The 20005-nt window shown below is 39.0% G+C and overlaps 1 protein-coding gene across 10 annotated transcripts in view; it reads left to right on the plus strand.

The window, feature by feature from the left end:
• Asator (tau-tubulin kinase asator) overlaps window positions 1–20005 on the plus strand; it is a 225378-nt gene that overhangs the window by 187126 nt on the left and 18247 nt on the right. For all 10 annotated transcript variants that reach the window (XM_071594510.1, XM_071594504.1, XM_071594511.1 and 7 more), the window contains 4 exons: window positions 6253–6327; window positions 6431–6570; window positions 9178–9319; window positions 16132–16684. In XM_071594510.1, the coding sequence (XP_071450611.1) occupies window positions 6253–6327; window positions 6431–6570; window positions 9178–9319; window positions 16132–16684 (910 nt within the window). The remainder of the gene's footprint in view (window positions 1–6252; window positions 6328–6430; window positions 6571–9177; window positions 9320–16131; window positions 16685–20005) is intronic.

Raw genomic sequence — 20005 nt, forward strand, 5'->3', positions numbered from 1 at the left:
TACGGGGCTCTGCCCAATCGGCCGTGTGTCGTGCCCAGCAGCAGGGGAGGCAAGGCTTCCGCAGTCGTCATCCCACGAAACCGGCAGCAGCAGGTCAGAAACAGGAGAAGAAGACCAAATTAGTTAGAATAGGAACGTGGAATGTTAGGACAATGATGAGGACAGGGAAATTGGAGAATGTTAAGCGAGAGATGCAAAGGGGAAAAATAAGTATTTTAGGTCTATGCGAGGTGAAATGGAAGGATAGCGGGGATTACTGGAGTGATAAGTGATAAGTATAGAATATTATACAGCGGCGGGGACGAGAGCCAACAAGGGGTTGCCATAGTTTTAAAGGAAGGGGGAGGAAGAAGCATAGTCAACATAGAGCAAGTAACGGATAGATTATTTCTTGTAGAGATAAAAGCAGAACCAACGAACTTGGTTATTATTCAGGTATACATGCAACCGAGCAACCATAAGGAAGAAGAGGTCGATTGGATAAAAGATCAGTTAGAGGACATAATCGCGTGTGTTCCTGCAGGGAAACATATGATAGTGATGGGGGATTGGAATGCGACGGTAGGCGAAGGAAGAGATGGTGATGAGGTGGGGGACTACGGTTTAGGCACGAGGAATGATCGCGGGGAGAAAGCAGTTGAGTTCTGCAGGAGACAGGGGCTAGTCATCACCAACACTTGGTACAAACACCACAAAAGACGCAGGTATACGTGGAAAATGCCAGGTGACTCAGAAAGGTATTAGCTAGATTATATTCTGGTTAGACACATGTTTAAGAACAGTGTGATAAATTCGCACAGCTTCCCGGGAGCGGATGCGGACTCTGACCACAATTTAATTGTTATGAAATGTACCGTCCATTTCAAAAAGATAAGGCAGGGGCCGCAGATTCTAAAATGGAATGTAGAAGCATTACATGGTTTGAAAAGGAAGGAATACAAACAGGCGGTAGAGGAAATCATGGAGAATGGTAAAGAGCTGAGTACTATCGAAGAAAAAGGGAAAGTATCAAGAAAGGGTTGTCTAAAGCCGCAAAAGACACTATTGGAACCGATAACGCCAAAAGTACTAGGAAACCATGGATCGCGGATGAGATGATTACAACGATGGATAAGCGGAGAATATGGAAGAATGTAAATACAGAGTTAGGCAAAATGAAGTACAAAGAAACAAACAATAAATTGAGGCGGGCAACAAATAAAGCAAAGGAAACTTGGTGGAAGACGCAGTGCGAGGATATGGAAAGTCTGCAGAGGAAGGGTGAAATCGGTGCGCTGTACAGGAAAGTTAAATCTTTATCAGGAAGTAAGAAAGGGAGATCAACGATAGCAGTAAGAGATAAGGTGGGTAAGGTAATAGTTGACGCAGGAAAGATCCAAGAGAGATGGAAGGAATATATAGAAGAACTGTATAGTAAAGAGCTTAGACCTACAAAGTTAGACATAGAAAAGGAACATGACGTAGAGGAAGATAGTTTAGGTCCAGGCATACTCGACAATGAGATAGAAAGGGCATTAAGGGAGATGAAACTAAATAAGGCCGTGGGGGTGGATAATATTCCCACTGAACTATTAAAATGTTTAGGAAAATGTGGGAGGAAGAGGCTATATGGGCTGATCCGTAGTATTTATGAGGAAGGAATCTGGCCGGAAGACTTTGTGAGATCCGTTTTAGTACCTATACCGAAAAAGGTAAAGGCTACATCATGTGAGGAGTACAGGACAATTAGTTTGATATCCCATGCAGCTAAAGTTGTTTTTAGGATCATAAACAGAAGGATTGAGAGTAGGGCAAATGATTACTAAGGGGATGATCAGTTTGGGTTTAGGAAGGGGAGATGTACGCATGATGCCATTGCAGTAAAGAGATTAATAATCGAGAGGAATATTGAACACAACCAGGAGGTATTTGCCTGTTTCGTGGATTTCGAAAAAGCGTTTGACAGAGTGACTTGGGAAAAACTAATGAGTATATTGCAGAAAATAGGAATAGATTGGAGGGAAAGGAGGCTAATCCACAACCTGTACATGTCTTAGACTGCTCAGGTGCGGTTGGGGAACGGGGAGTCCGGATGAGCAGTGTTAGGAAGAGGTGTAAGGCAGGGTTGCCCACTACCACCATTCCTGTTCAACCTGTATGCAGAGGAAATGATTAAAGAGGCATGGGAAGAACAGGAGGTAGGACTGAAAGTAGGCGGGGAATTGGTAAAAGTAGTTAGGTTTGCTGATGACCAAGCTTTAGTTTGCCAGACAGCCAAGGGGCTGCAAGCATTGCTTAGTGAATTGAAATTTCAGGTCGACAGGTATGGGATGAGAATCAATATTAATAAAACAAAGGTTATGCAAGTTTCTAGAAAGAAAAAGGCTAAGCTTAACATTAAAATAGGAGGGCAAAAACTAGAGCAGGTAGAACAGTTTACGTATCTCAGAAGTGTTTTGGACCAACGCGATCTAAGTAGTAGGGACGTAAGGAGAAGAATTGCGTTAGGCAAAGAGGCTTTCACAAGGAGGAGGGAGTTGATGACAGGGATGTTGAGCAAGGATGTTAAGAAAAGACTCGTAAAAACTTCAATTTGGAGCGTAGCTATATACGGCACGGAAATGTGGTCATTGAAGCAGGAGGATAGACGTAGACTGGAGGCTTTTGAAATGTGGGTGCGGGGAAGAATGGAGAAGGTGAAATGGACAGAGAAGAAAACAAACGACGAAGTACTTGGTATGGTGGGTGAAGAGAGGGGTTTGTTGGGGGAAATCCTATGGAGGCAGGAAAAGTGGCTGAAGGGGGAATTGACCGGCAGCGGGATGTTGAAGACTGTAATTGAGGGGAGAATGTTAGGCAAACGAGGGAAGAGAAGGAACAGGATAGGGATGTTGGACGGGATGAAGGGAGGAAGAAAGTACTCAGAGCTGAAGAGGGACCTGATGTAGAGTAGGATGTTGTGTTTTGCTAGGGGCCACGAATTATTTAATTAGTAATTACGTCCATCCAAAAACCTACCTTAACCGGTAGATTACCTAATAATAATAATTATATATATATATATATATATATATATATATATATATATATATATATATATATATATATTATTATACATATATATATAATATATGTATATATATATATATATATATATATATATATATATATATATATATATATATATATATATGTATATATATATATATGCACATATATGTGTGTGTGTGTGTATATTTGTATGTATATATAATCTGCACATACCATCAGAGCACAAGTTCCTTCTCTGTTTTTTTCATCCAGTACATGTGTAGATATGACAAGAATTATTGATGCATCAACGGCCATATATCAGAAAATTCTATCTTTTTTTAGTCTCATTCTATTCTGTATCACGCATTGTTTAGTGAACATAGTAAATAGCAACTTCATATAGACTTTGGCTGGTTGTTGCTTGGTACATGGCTTGCTTCATATAATTCGCATTCATCCAGGTGGTATACTGGTGGAAATTTTCGCTCATGTAGTCATGAAATTTACCATTAAAAGGTTCCGGTATTTTGTTCTGTATCTAGTTTTTTTATGTAGTGCTCCACCCGTGATGTCTTAATTTTCATAATTTTTTTCACGATTGGATAATGAGATGATATTGGTTCTTGGGATATAAGTTAGCTTTTTAGGATGTTTTTACGCGACTAAAAATTGTTTGAGCCTCTGAACTTTGCTGAATGATTATTGACAGAGGATAAGCTGGGGAATGAATGTGTTTATTAGTGTTTAAATAATGGTTCATTAGTGTATCTGTTGAAATATTAGAAAGTTCAAGCAGCCCTTAACTGTACTTTCAAATGAATCGCTGTATTCTGTGATCGTGTAACAAATCATGAATAAATGAAATATCGTAGATATGATTTTATAAAAATTTTTATGGTGCGAATAAATTTCTCATGGTCTAGGATATAATGGCCCTCTGTTAGCCATTGCGTAATATGGTTCACAGATTTCTTTGAGGAATGAGTATGAACATGGGTTGTTGTGATGTGGACGTGGAGATCAATTGGGATGAAATATTTGATATGTGTGGAGGAAGAAATATGTACATGCAGCAGAAGGGAAGAAATGGATGTTGTTGAAGGAAATGGTGAGAGAAACTGGATTAATAGCAGAGAGGTTGGTAGTTTGCAAGCTGGAATGGCAGTATTAATCAAGGGATAATTTTTTGAGGGTAGGAACAGTGAGAAGGTAAATGAGACAATCTGTGAGGAAAAAGGAGTTCATTTGGTCCTGAAATGTTGCAAAAGTCTATGAGGATATGTAATTGCATAGAGGTGTTTGATGAACTACCTCCAACGGATAGACTATCAATAATGGGAAAGACAAAAATGAATTTTTCTTATTTTCTACTGCCAAAGTCTGTCAATCATTCATGAAATAAGTGGACTCGTAAATGTTTAAAATTCAATTTGACACCCGATACACAATGCGCATTAATTTTTCTTTCACCATATTATAATTGGTCAAGACGTGGTGATTGAGGTTAGTTGTTTCATCAGGAATGCTATGATAAGATCCGGCAAATGAAGATGGCTCATGAAGGAGGATGACTCCCTCAGGAGACACCCAAGTAAAGGTCACGATCCATGTGCGCAATGACCTCGGCAAGTAACATTTGGCAACTGAAAATGTGCCACCAAAGTCTCTGAGTGGTGCATTGTTTGTGTATGTTATGGAATTGAACGAAAATGTATGGGATTTGATTGAACTGATGCATGAGAAAATTATCGGGAGATTCAATAGAAAATGAGGAATGGCCAACCCCGAGGTATTACTATTTTACCATCTGAATAGGACTTTTTCTATTTTTATTTAAGAAATTCATGCATATACTCTGGAAAAATATTCATGAATCATTGCACCAGTTTGTTGCTCGTACTCCTTATGCACCAAACACTGCTCCACTACAAACTTTAGAAGTAATATGGAAATAAAATTTTTAAAAAGTTGCCATCTCACTTGTAAAAGAGTAGTTTTGTTCGAGGTCAATTGCTATCATGAATATGTCAACTTCCACTTTTGGCCATCCAAATTTATTTAAAAGTCGGTAGGTTCATGCCACAATCAGGATATTTTATAAAATTATATATAAATTTAGAGAAGAGTGATTAACTCCACTAAAGCACTGGCTCATAAATGATGCCACTGGTTCAGGAAATATCCATGAGTATATGAAATTTTGAGTGTTTGGTTCTCTTGGCTTCTTTAATTCGTTGCTGAGAGTTTTTTTACATTTGTCATCCAGCAAACACATTGACAAGTATTCATGTTGCTTTTTGTTGTAACGCCAAAACAGTAACTACTGGAAGCATAACTTCTCTGCTGCCAATAATGTGACCTTGACCCCAATATTGAATGTCTCAGGAAAAGGTATTTTGAGATTTTTATCTTGCTGAAGGTAAAAATGTCCTGCGGAATTAATAGCATGGTATTGAGGTTAATGCCAAAGCTAAAGAGAAGAGCTGAGGTCACTTGTTTCAAAAGGAGTTTGGCTAAAGAAGTGGTTGGTTATATTCTGATACAAGCTGCTCAGAAGTAGTATTATTTGGAATCAATGGAAACATTATTCTCCAAATTTGACAACGTATGAATTTTATACTTTTGCTCATTTAATAGCAGTAGGTATGCTGTGATGAACTTAGTGAAAAGTAATGGTAGTAGGTATGCTTGCTGTGGCATTTAAATGCTTTTAATGGATGGTTTTATTGCAAACTTAAAATAGATTAGTAGGCATGCGCATGTCCTTGTGGGTTTTTCATGCACGATTGGATTTTGATAATACATTTGATCTAATTTGATTAAATTTTTGTAGCTCTAGTCCTTAATCATGTGTATTTGAAACCCACAGCCGTAACTGTACCTACCATTTTTAAAATTGAAACTTGGTATTAATAATTATCCTATAAATAATGTGGATTTGTTGGGGGGGAGGGAATTCCAGGTTGATTGTTTGTCTATTTAATTTGGCTGTGATAATTTCAAAAATTTCCTTTCAAAAGATTCAATTTATGATACATAGTTTTGGGATTGTATAATGGTTCTCAAATATCTGTAAAAAAACAATCGGTTTTTTTTCTGGTGCAGTGGATATCTAGTGAAACATAGATTTGAATGCATCTATGTTTGAATGCTATTTTGATATATTTTTTTTAAATTTTGCATTTCAAAGGCACCCGTGGGTTGGTGTGTTTTAATCAATTGTTGTTTATAATTGAATAGGAATTACAGAATGGTAAAGGGACTGGCTGCTTTACATCTGCCTTAACGGACTCATCATGTTTCAAAGACGCCAAGGTATGAGCTCTCCTCAAAAGTGCATCAGTGCAAGTGTATTTTTTCACTTCTAACTTGAACAAGGCTAAGCATGGGTGGTGTGGTTCTGGGATTATCTTTCCAGGATGAAGTTGCCCCTCCCCAACTACCTCCCACTGCTCCAAAGATGTCTTGCCTCCCCATCGCAGGTATTGAAGCGTTTGAAGAACTACGAGGAATACTCCCGAGGGTCTGGAGCCTTCCACAACTCTCTCCTCACATCAGGTGACCTTGCGTACCCTCTCTCCCATCTGTTTCTCATCCAAAAAAGAAAAGGACATTGGTCAGGGATGTGCCCCGGTACACTTTTTCCACACACTCCTCTTGTGAGGCAAGTTCAATGACCAAAGCAACTCAAGTCAGCTCAAAAGTCCACTTTAGGAGAGTGGGGATTGCTCAGAATTTACTCTTTACCATTGCTGTATTGTGCATGAATAATCTTAGCTATTAGGGAGTAGTAATGGGTCCTCTAAATCCATTTGTGTAACCTGAACACACTGCTTAATCGGCGGAAATTCAAAAATTATGATTGTACACCTACCTTATGTGGTCAAATCAGGACCTTGAATGATAGACTCTAACCGTCTGTGCTCGGTAAAGTGCCCACATTTCTCATTACTCCTGCTTTATGATTTTGATGAAGAATTTATTTTGAACTACAATAGAATATTCTTTCGTTAACTTAAAAAATGGTGCCTTCCTGAATATAAGATACACCGAATTAGCATGATAAAAAATCCTCATGGGTTATGATAAGTTTTTTTCTTTCTGTTAAGTGATACATTAAAATACAGACCTTGTGGATATGTGAAACATTCTTTGCTATTTTTATTACCAAAATAGTATGAGGGAAACAAGAGTGCTTACATTGTGCTAGCACTAATGGATGAAATGTTTTACTTTAATCATGCGATGATGCAGTTGAATTTTAGAATATTATTTGAGAAATTTCAATATTTAACTTAAGAAATAAAATTATTGTTTATACACTCATTTATCAGCATCACTTTTGGTATTTCTGCAAGTTATGTGAGATGTATTTTTTAGTGCTCTGAGCAAATATGATCTTTTCACTCTAGGGTTGTGAATAAGTGAGAGCCATTCTGAAGCAAAGGTGTTAAACAAATTTAATGCATGGATCAATTGATGCAGGGTTTTATTTTAGTTGCCTGCAAGCATTAAATTTGTAACATATTATTCTATGTTAAAGTTTGTGTAAATGATTTGGGTCTCGGTTTACTTATATGCGCAAACATTTGCATTTTATCATTAACAAAAAATGACGGGTGCTATAAGGCATGCCAAAGATATTCAATTTAGGAAACAATTTTGCCATTATAAAATATGAATCTTTGATCCCTTTATAAGATTTTAAGTGCCTTGTGATAGTTAAGCATTTCGAGAAACTTCTTGCTACAGTGAATTTTCAAATTCTGAAAACCAATTCTCTCTTCCAAAGTGATGAGGCAACCCAGGAAAATGACATGCGTACACAGAACACACATAGGATTCAGGACACACAAACACAGAACATTCTTAGGACCAATGACATCCCGGAAGGGTAAGGTCTGTGTACTAGTAGCCTTTTGTTAAGAATAATATGTGTGGGAAAACTATTATTGTGGTGTAACTTTCGGTAGCAATTTAATGCTTATGAAAAATTATTACCCCTGCCTATGTGTGAATTTGACACAATGCCATGTTGGACTTAGTACTGGGTGAAGTCTACCATCACCTACCAAAGTGACCTTAGAGTTGATTACTGTTTATAGTTTGATGCCTATTTTAGTCAGCCAGTCAGTGCATTGTACACTGCCTTCATTAACGAGATAACATTTAAATTTTCCATTAATTATTTGGTTAACACGAATTTTAAAAGTATGAAGTACAAGTGATGTCTTCTAAGATGGGTGGATGATAGAATCGAGATGTGGTGTATAGTTGTTCATTATTTTGAGAGTATGCATTTCGAGTTGTAAAATTTTGTTTACTTTTAAAACAAGGCCTAGCAAAAATTAATTTTCATTCTGCAGTGTGTTAAACATTTCCAAGATTAATGGTTTTTCTTTAACCTTGTTTCATATTTACTCAGTTTTTAAACTCCATAATCTGCTGGGCATTTTCTAGATGACAGGAAATCGTCAAATCCATTCAAGCCATAGAACTGCCGGTCGTGCATGACAGACATGAAAGCTGTACCATTTGCTTTAATGTTGAAAATAAATGTCACATGCTATTAGTCCCCTTAAGTTTTCTATCTTGGACATTTTGTTTTACACTTTGATGAATGTAAATATGAACAAGTTCCTCAACAAATTAGTTACAATATGTTTGTTTTGTTTTTCAGTTATCAGTGTTAGATGCAGAGGAATCATTGAGTATTTTTCAGTCGTTTTTGTTACTGTGTCAGAGTGTATCAATATTTATGCCCGTGTATCAATGTTATTCAATCAATGATTGACTGAAGGATCTCAGGTTTTCCTGGCGTATGGTATTCAAGAAGTTCTCTCGGGTTTCCCACCGGGTCAGGTTGCAGTACACCGACGTTTCAAAGGCTGACTCTGGCATCGTCTTCAGGGTGAAGTTCACTTCAGCCTTCGAAACGTCGGTGTACTGCAACCCGACCCAGTGGGAAACCCGAGAGAACTTCTTGAAATGATTGACTGATTTGTTCAATGTTGGTAACTTTGAAGGCATTTGGTGTTCTACATGTGGTTGTCTCTTATTTTGTGCATCTACTATGAGTATTCAAGGGTAGCAGGAGTATTAAACGTATTGGACTCCAGAGTCGGCCAAGTATGATGGTATTTATTGATGTTCTGTTTCTTTCAGGGAAGGACTTGAGCCTCCTCTTCTGCAGGTTGTAGCTTTTGATGAAGCTACGTATGAGTTGGATATTATGAGGAATGTTGGCGTCAGGCAGCCACCAAAGGAAGACGAAAAATCATCCATGAAGAGGATACGAAGTTTACCCGTGAGTATTTTAATCCACTGCTAGATTGCTTTTGCGAAAGGTTAAACACATGCCAATTGTTAATGGTTGTCTGAGTGCAGATGACGTAATTTGGAGCAGTTTCTCACCTCAAATGTTAATTTGCTCTTTTTAGGAAGGGTAGGTAATAAATGGTTTTTTAAATGAAAATTGAATTACAATTCTTGAATGCGTGAAGTATTTCAGAATGATATTTCCATCATTGACTGCTGTTGAAACCAGGCCTTAACACTTTTGCATAAATGATTCTGCCATTTGGATGAATATTGGAGGATATTAAGTAATAATAGCTGCCAAAGTGAAAATGTGCAATTTGGGTTGGGTTTATGTGATAAGATGATCGTAAGGATTATTTCAAGCAATGTCAGGGCCTGCCAAGCCGGGGAACTTAGTCAACAGAAATAGTCGCTATTCAACAAAGTTTGTCAATTCATAACATGAAATTTCCTGCACAAAGACTATGGTTTATTCCTAATAAAAGTTTACTAATAGTCACCCTGAATTTGATAGAGATCCTTGCAAAAGGTGGGTTTATTTTACTGTAGAAAGTGATTTTAATTTTCCCAAAACCAATGTTATTGTGTCATAAACCCAGTGCCATTTTCATGTCATAGTATCTGAAATAAACAAAGCAAAATATCAATATCTCTTTAAACTCCCAGAGGTTTAGAGTGGCCGATTCAGCCTATGAAGGTGCCATTGAATGGAGAAATTGGAAAACTCTTTTTAAGTTCAGTATTTTCATGTTACCAGTGCAATAAGTCAAAAGTATGTATTATTATACATCTCATGGACAGCACAAATCAACTGGCAATATAACAATTTTGAGAGACCAATATGCACAAAGTATCCTAAGAAACCGTGGGAGGTTCCAAGGCAGTAACTTTTTAAGGGTTATCCTCTAATTTGCTTCACAATGCAACAATTTCAAAGTTTAAAAAGATCAAGGTGAATGATTATTACTCTCTGAAACTGTTGCATGGTATTGTACAAAGTATTTCAAATGTATTTGTGGAAAACCATTATTCTAACTAATGCAAATGTGTGCTACATACTGTGCACTAGTAATCATTTTTACGTATGTATTTATTTTCAAATGTGAACATTTTAATTTTGTTCTCCAGTCTGTAAGATAAAATGAAAGAAATTTCATTGAATTAGCGGTAACGCAGGACATCCAAAGGCATCCAGCCATTAAAATGCCAACAAGCGTTAAGGAAATCTTACTCTGAAATTCTTGCAGTATATCAATGGGTTCCCGTGAAATGTGTTGCGGTAGTATTTTCTGCAGTTTACCGAACTCCAAGCATCAACTTCCCTGCCTCCAGAGACGTTACGTCAGTCGACTTGAACGCCTTCGATAAAATTCCTTTCATTTTTTACAAAATATGAGTTACATGCTCTTCCTTTCCGTCGCTCTCCACGTTCCCGCTTTAATCTGTTGTTGATAAATCTATCCAATATTTTCCTAATCGGTTCCTTGTATAGATATTTCCCAATTTATTGGGCGTTATGCAAATAACCAAGGGTAGCTTCCAGTTGGCATCTTTCCTCGACATTGGGACTAAATAAAGGACTCCCTCTGTGCATATTGCCCTGTCCTCCTCCTCCATCACGCATTCACACCTCCCCTCCTTTTTTTACCCTATTTTTTTGAGGTATGATCTAAACTCCTAGAGTCCTGTTAAAATTTGCGTAATTCCTGGGTAAGTTTTAAAGTTGATCTTCATTCTTTCCTTCTCACTAGGTTGGAATTGTCTGGTTGTTTTTTTGGCCCCTTTCCTAATGTTTCCCATTCCCGTTCCCATTTCTTCAGGAAATAAGCTCTTCTAACCTTCCTGTTCCTGCTCCACTTCTCAGTTGGAGACAAAGTTACATCTCCTAGAGTAGCCTCTTCCATCTGCCACATCCATGAGTTGATTCTTCTTTCCTCTATTGAGAATGTTATCGGCTGTATCCCAGTTATTATTTGTACAGTTTCATCACAGACCGTATTGTAGCTCCCGGATATTGCAATCAGGCAAGATCTTTGGGCTTCCTCCAGTTTTCTCCGGATTCTGACTTCATGGCTGTATGCCAATATCGGGATGGTGACTCCGTTAAATATAGTTGTTAGGCTATTAGTGGTGTTGCCAAATCTGTGTCTGCACAGCCTTCTTAAGTTCTTAAATATTTTCTTGACCTTTCCTGCTGCATAATTTGTGTGTTCTTGGAATGTTAGTCTGTCATCAAATTCAATACCCATGTATCTGAATGTGGGCGTTCTTTTGATGTTTTGACTATAGATATTTATTGTTGGGTTTCGTAGCAATTTTTTCCCGAGCACGATGTATTTGGTCTTATTAACAGAAATTTTTAATTTCACTTTCGCACTCCATGACTCCATTATATGGCAACATTCCTTTGCGATGTTTTCTATTTCTCTCCTGGAATTTGCAGGCATTGTGATCACAACAGCAGTGGCCGAGCCCGTCCATCTGCAGTTTTCAGGAAGGGGTTGTTGATTCAGTAAATCGTTCACTGCAATGTTCTGAAGTAAAGGACCAATAATGGATCCCTGTGGTGCCCCTTTTGTAATGGTTTTTTCAGCTTCCAAGTTATTTAGTTGTATTCTTGTTGTTCTTTTCAAGAAATACTTTTTAGTAAGTTATACTATTGGTCCCAGGATTTTATAACTTTTGAGTTTATATCCGGGTCGTCTCGTAATAAAAATTTGTCAGTGGAATCGCAAAGTTACTATTTTTCATTTCATACTTTTGAGTTGCTTTATGCAATGGGTCAAATGCTGCTTCATAATCTATGACTAAGGCCACCTTATATTTAGGAGTTTTGATTTCTAGCAGCAGTTTCATTGCATCGGCTGTGGTGGATCCTCCTCACCAACTGCTTCCTCAATTTTCATTTTGATGATTCTTTCGAAAATTTTCCCCATTTTGGGTAGTAGTGTTCTGGGTCTGTAAGCTTTAGGGTAAGAAGGGTCTTTTTCTTGAGATTTCAAGATGGTGCATAGGACACCCTTTTTCCATGCCGCAGGGAAGTACTTGTTTCTGCAACAGTCCTGTAGCAATCTAGTTAAATAGTTGAGGATTAACGGCTCTGCTGCTTTGATCAATGCAGCGTTTATGCCATCAAAGCCTGGGGCCTTTTTCATTTTCATCTCTTTAATCGCGGTTCTAACTTCCTCATCGGTGATATCTATCTCCGTACTTTGCAGACAAGGGAGGTTAGCCTCACGCCTAATTACTTTTTGCTCTTCAGTTTCATTTTCTGCTGTGTCATCCGGCACTAGCGTGTTGATGATGCTGGAAATGGTTTCGTCCAGGAATAGAAGCTCCCCTCTGGCGTTGGTCTTAGCTGAGTATGCTGGTAGGGTTTTAAATTTTTCTCTCGCGATTTTATATATTAACCCCCAAGGGTTTTCCTCAATATTTGACAGCAAGAATTTCTCCCAGGTTTTTTCCTTGCTCTTTTGCACATGATAGTTCTTCTTTGCCTCAAAGTATCTTCTTTTGTTGATGGTATATTCTTTTCTGGTAGGTTCTCCGTAGATTTCTACAATATATTTTAAGCCTGTGAAGTTTCTCATTCCACTACACTGTTTCGTTTCATCGTGTTCTGGTCCAGTGGATCGAGGCCAGAGCGGAACCTTGCAGTGCCTCCTTAAGAGATCTAACTCGAGCATTAATGTTGTTGTTACTCGGATCCTATGGCAACAATTCACATTTGTACCAAGTGCTCTGTAATAATATCTCTATAAATTTCTTGCACCGATATTTATTCTTTCTTGATGATAGCTGTCATTTTCTGTAGTCATGCCAATCTGGTATGTGACTAATCTGTGATCGCTGATTGATAGTTCGGCATGAACCTCCCATCTGTACACGTCTCGTACTAATGCCGAGTTACTGATGGTTAGGTCTATATTTGAGCAGCCTATTGTCGAACTAAACGTGTATGGTTGCCCCGGTTCGTTTATTATATACAGATCCTCGGAAGCTATTAAGTCCTCCAATGCCCTGCCACGGTCATTGGTTTCCTTACTGAACCATATTTCATTCTTTGCGTTAGAGGCTATTTTGGCTAGTATCCTATTATTTTTGAATTTCTGTATCATGCCCTTTAATTTTGTAATGTACTCTTCAATGTCCTCCGATGGTGGCATTTATCCAAAAATCAGTATCAGTGTTTACCTATTAGCCCGACTTTCCGTGGCTGCGAAGTGGTGTTTTGTACAGTACTCAAGACTCAAGAAATCATTACTTTTGTTGAAGAGCATGATGCTTGCAAAGAACATTTCTTTGGCATTTGCTCGTGTAATGCACGTTTGCGCTCCGAATCCTGGGATTTTCCATTCTCTTTCATAACTTTCGCTGTGGTTCACACATATGGTTCCTACATCAATATAATACCTAGCCAAAGATGTGTTGCAATTTTTCTCAATTCATTAGTATTGGCCTTTGCTCGTTGAACATTGATATACCCTATATTATATGATGTGGTTTTTAGTCTCCATAATTGATTAGCTCTACGATTCATTTTATTGCCTTCTTTAGGCAAGGGAATTTCTCATCACTGGCTTTGGGGCTACAATCTTTTATGTCTGCTTTCTTGCAATTTATACAGCAAGGTGGTTTTTCTAAAGGGTTACATTTCCTGGAATCATGGTTTTCGGAGCAATGGTCACAAACACCCTGGTCTGTATGGAATTTTTTGGCATTGTGCCCGAACTTTTGGCATTTGAAGCACCTCGTTGCTCCAATGAAGTCCTTCACTCTATACGAGCTTAACTCAGTGAAAGCTGTTTCTCTATTTAGCAACTCTTCTTTCTGCTCTTGGGGTCTACCTCGACTACCCAGTTTGCTGTTTGTTCATCTCTTTTCCCAAATTTAAACAATGCTTTCACGTGGCTATCTGCAGATAGATCATTTTGGTTCCTCAAACCTTCCTTAAGATCATCTGGTGTAATGCTTGATTTAACAGCATATGATGCCATTCAAGGGAGAATCTTAACTGGTTTCCTAATCAGTTGGTTATTATCGGTGAATCCTGTGCAATTCTTCAGTTTCTCTTCGATGTCTTCATTTTTGGACTCATTTTTCATAGCTTTGTTTTTCGTCTCAGTGATTCCTTTGATTTTAATGCTGTGCTTTTTGGTGTTTTAATATTTTTTTGTACCTTCATCTTTAATTTTTACTGGAGGAAGGTTTTTATATGTATAATTTTACATGCACAGGCTTTGTTTTAAGTAATGATAATTTTCATTTATTAAAGGGCAGAATTTGCCACTTATTATACTTTAAGTATTAAAGTGAGTTTCTTCATTAATGCCATGCAGCTTGCACTAGCATTGACTTCACGGCTGCTGGCTTCTTCAAAGCTGAAGACTCCCCACACTTTGAGGAGATCTGGAAAATGTTTGGGAATCACAGCACAAAACCAGGAATTTTTGAGTATGCATTTCAACCATCTGGAATACAGCAAACACCCGATTATCTGGTTTGCAGATTACCCATGCCACTCTATCTCTCAAATAGCTTTGAGTTTTAATGAAATTACAAAAGGAAAGGTGATTGCATTCCCTGAAACTTTGACGTACTTCAAAAAAAAAGTTTTGATGCTTCAACTTCTTGAAAGCTTTTAATTTCAAAAAATCAAAATATATTAGTGTATGTAATGTTTTAACTCAAACTTTTTTGCACTATCAATACCATACCATACCAATACCTCCCTATCAATATCGTTTTCCTTGCATTCATTAGCCTTGAGAATTTCATATTCTACTGTAAGGTATAGGTGTACTACTCAACAAAGAAGTCATTAACTATCTACACTGCATTATTTTAATGGGTATCAAATGGAAAATTTGAATCCATATGTTTATTCCCGGCTACATTATTGGCTTCGCTTTCCAGGGAAAATACGTTCTAGCTCCTTGCTTTATGACAGTTCCGTGTTCTTGTAAATATATAATCCTACCCTTGAAAATATGGCTGGAAAATGGGAACAATGCATTTTCCATTTCTAAAATACTCTAATAAATCACACAAAATGAAAAAGGAGAGTTTTTCTATTTATATCTGTTTATTTGACAACCATATCTATGCTACCTGTGTTTTGGTTTTTCAATTGTCCCAGCTTCATCATGCATCCATTAGCACATGCATAATTGAGAGTTTTCTGTATTTTGAAGTGAAATGGCAATTGATCATGAAATGGTGAAGGTAATGACAGGCAACAGGATGTCTTGAAAGTCTATAACCAGCCAATTATTGAATTCATAGCCCATTAATATTTTAGGGATGAGGTGCTAATGATTAGTCCGTCCTCTTGGAAATATTTGTTGGTTACCATTTTGTTTGGATACCATTTCAATTATGTGCGTGTTCTCAGCCTGGGAATGTGGCATTTGGTTTTTCGTGCATACCTGTCAATAGTAATTTATGGAATGAAGAGAAGAGGGGTGTGAGCCATTAGCTGTGAGTTTGTAAGGTGTCAATCCCATAGCAAGTATTGATTTTTTGTGGAACTCTATGCGGAACTTTCAGTCAACTAGGTGACTGACTTGACGAGGGGCAGTAGCACATTACTTTTTTCTTCTCCACTTCCCAACTCTTACTCCTGATCATGGCCACCTAGCTGGCTGAAATATCGAAATGAAGAGTGTCATAAAAATCAACATTAATGAGTATAGGATTGGCACCTTACGAATGATTAGACAATGGAGCAGGGTTGGTTTGCCTTGGTTTTGCTCCATGATGGATGTAAAGTTTTCAACGCCGTGCCTTTTCATGAAGGGTATCCAATTTGCATCGACCGGTTGTGAGGAGAGGGCTACCGTAGGTGGGGAGGAAGGGGATGAAGAGGAGGAGGAGGAGGCAGGTGCCGTAGAAGGGCGCCTCGAGATACGAGTGCTTGATCGGGCGGAGGGCTCGGCCGTCGTCGAGTCGTGTGCCGGAGGGGCCCGATCATCAGAGTCGGCACCACCACGGCAGCCCAGGGGAATCCTGAAGGCCTCCACCTCACCGGCACCACCCACTCCAAAGACACCAGCTCACGAGGACCCCTCCATCTACTTTGATGCCGTGGCACGGCTGGCATCATCCCGGAATGGTGCCGACTCTTCCCTGGAGGAGGAGGGTGGTGGGGGTGGAGCCTTCCTCCTACCCCCGCCCGCGGCAGCGGCACAGCCCACACCCCAGGAGACCCCCGTCATCCGAAGGCCTAAGAGCAAGATCCCCATTCCTGTGCGCACCAGCCCCCGCTGCAGTTTGTCCTCGGAGAAGGACGAGGACGAGGGAAGGGCCGAGGGCATTCTGAGGCGAAGCGCAACCACCACGGCTGTTCCTGGTGAGTGGGATGCCGTAACCATGCCGCAGTCACCTCATCATAATGATGGAAACTTGAACTAATTTTTCACATTACTCGGTGCTGGAATCAAGAAGATACTGTTGCTAGTGCTGCTTAATAATTTGGGCCTCTTTTCAATGCATAGGAGTCTGAATATTCTTGTCTAATGAAGCTTCCTGAATAGTTGGCCAAAGGGTTGAAAATATTCAACTGACACAAAGCTCTGTGGAAATAAAATATTCTTAATTCAAATGACAAAAATAGCTGACAAATCAGAGTTGGCTTTTGAATGATCAAGGCAAAATCACAGTGCATAACTTTGGTCTCTTTGAGAGTGACTGCTACATTTGGAAGCCCTAATACTAAACTGTGTGAATGCCATAACAGTATGCAACATTTAATCATTTCTCAGCTCCGCATACCGTCTATATCCTTTCATGTCATTCTGAATGCCTAATATTTCTGTCCCTGTACTTGCCAACATTATTTACCCTATTCTGTCGAGATCATCTCATTGCCATTCAATTGAAAGGATTCCTAATTGAGTAATTTTTATCAATTTAAGTCATCAATATGCTTTGCAAAGAAACCCCATAATTTTCTTATTGAAGCAATCACCTATCTATTAGTTCTCTGGCATCAGTATTTGCTTTCAAAGCATTCTCAATCAATATATATTATGAAAACTGTTTTTTCATGAATTTTTACAACAATATGCCATAAGTTGTGCCTGGTCAATTATTACCAAAATAATGCTTCAAAAAATCCTTTCACATTTAACACCTCTTTTTTTCATCACAATAACTCTCCATAAGTTATTTTGCACATCGAAAAGAAAAAGAACTATACAGGGTCGCACCCAAAAGTGGTAGAACTGATTTTCTCTGGCGCGAACGGAGCGGTGGAGGGGGGTCTGCCTGGCAGGGTAAGGTGGAGGGGGCTCTTAGCAACAGACCAATGCCAACCTCAGTTGCCTGCGGGCTGTCGTTGAGTGAGGACACCGTTTTTAGTGAAGCAAGTTTTTTGTCCGCGTCGAAAAACAAAATGAATCTGAATTTAGAGCAACGTTATTCCGTGAAGTTTTGTGCGAAACTCGGGAAGACAACACTTTAGACCCTCGATATGATCAAGCAGGCTTATGGGGACACTTGCCTTAAGCCGTTCCACAGTATTTGAGTGGCACAAGTTGTTTAAAGAGGGTAGGGAGCTCGTTGAAGACGACCATCGCTCCGGACGGCCGTCGACGGCAAGAACCGACACGAATGTGGACAGAGTGAGGACACTGCTGAACACAGACTGACGCTTAACCAGTGAAGAAATTGCAGACCAGTTGGGTCTGTCTGCATCCAACGTCCAACGCATTATTTCACAGGATTTGGCCATTCGCAAGGTGTGCGCCAAGATGGTGCCGAAAATTCTGAGTGTCGTCAGACAGCTCCTGGCCAAATACGGCATTGCCACATTGCTGCACCCGCCCTATTCTCCCGATCCGGCACCACCGGACTTCTTCTTCTTCCCCCTGATGAAAAGACAGCTGAAGAGACGACGTTTTGACTCTATAAAGGCCGTTCAAGAGGCTTCGACGAGGGTCATCAACGGCATCCCCAAAGAAAATTTCCAGCAGGCGTACGGGGAATGGGAGCAACGTTATACTGAGTGTGTAGCAGCTCAAGGAGCATACTTTGAAGATTAATAAGTCGATGTAAGTATATCGTCAATAAAATTCTTGTAAAAAAATTAGTCCTACCACTTTTGGGTGCAACCCTGTATATATGCACACACACACACACATATATGTATAAAGATATATATACGAGGGTCATCCGGAAAGTAGTACCCGTTCGTGCCGCATGAAGTGCTGACGACGCGAGTAGCCGCTGGACGAGGTCAGATAGCTTCAGTGGCTTGTCTGCCTTCTCTGAGCCAAGTTGCGTGACGCTAGCATTGCCTGTGTTGTTTCTGTGATTGTTTACAATGTTTAAAAAAATTGAGAACGCCGCCAGTTGTGAAGTGAGGGCAGTGATTAAATTCCTCAATGCAAGAAACGTTCGCCCATGTGATATTCATCGCCAATTAAAGGAGGTGTATGGAGACAATGTAATGGACGAGTCGTCTGTTCGGCGGTGGTGTCGCAACTTCAACATGGGGAGGGGGAACACACACGACGATGAGCGTTCGGGGAGACCGTCTGTCATTACAGACCAACTGGTGAGCTCAGTTGACGAATTCGTGAGGAACGATCGGCGCGTCACAATTGATGACATCTGTGAGCATTTTCCCAATGTTTCTCGAACAATTGTTCATGAAATTGTTAAACACCATCTGCATTATGCAAAAATTTGTGCAAGATGGGTCCCTCGCGTATCTCAATGAGCTGGCGGCGAAGGACTATGCAGCAGGAATACAGAAACTTGTCACACGTTATGACAAATGCCTTAATTTGCTTGGAGATTATGTTGAGAAGTAGTTTAAAGTATCCTCTTTCGATTAAATTTTTTATGTTTGTTAATATTTACTTTTGTCTTTTTATTTCACGAACGGGTACTACTTTCCGGATGACCCTCGTGTATATATATATATATATATATATATATATATATATATATATATATATATATATATATATATATATATATATATATATATATATATATTTTTTTTTTAAGATAATCTACCAGTTAAGGTAGGTTTTTGGATGGACACAACTAACAAACAAATATTATATTACTCCTAACAAAACACAAAATCCATCACTCTATATCAGGTCCCTCTTCATCTCTGAGTACTTTCTTCCTCCCTTCATCCCGTCCAACATCCCTATCCTGTTCCTTCCCTTTCCTCTTTTGCCCAACATTCTACCCTCAAATACAGTCTTCAACATCCCACTGCGGGCCAAGATCCCTTTCATCCACTTTTCCTGCCTCCATAGGATTGCTCCCAACAAACCCCTCTCTTCGCCCACCATACCAAGTAATTCTTCATTTGTTTTCTTCTCTGTCCATTTCACCTTCTCCATTCTTCTCCACACCCACATTTCAAAGGCCTACGATCTACGTCTATCCTCCTGCTTCAATGACCACGTTTCCGCACTGTACATAGCTACGCTCCATATCAAAGTTTTTACGAGTCTTTTCTTAACATCCTTACTCAACGTCCCTGTCATCAACTCCCTCCTCCTTGTGAAAGCCTCTTTGCCTAGTATAATATATATATACATATATATATAATATATTATATATATATATTATATATATATTATATATTATATATATATGTATATATATATATGCATATATATGTATATCCTTCCCCGGACTACAA

Source organism: Hetaerina americana, unplaced genomic scaffold (assembly GCF_022747635.1).
Source record: "Hetaerina americana unplaced genomic scaffold, ioHetAmer1.1.p SCAF_62, whole genome shotgun sequence".
In the NCBI taxonomy this organism is placed as follows: Eukaryota; Metazoa; Arthropoda; class Insecta; order Odonata; family Calopterygidae; genus Hetaerina; species Hetaerina americana.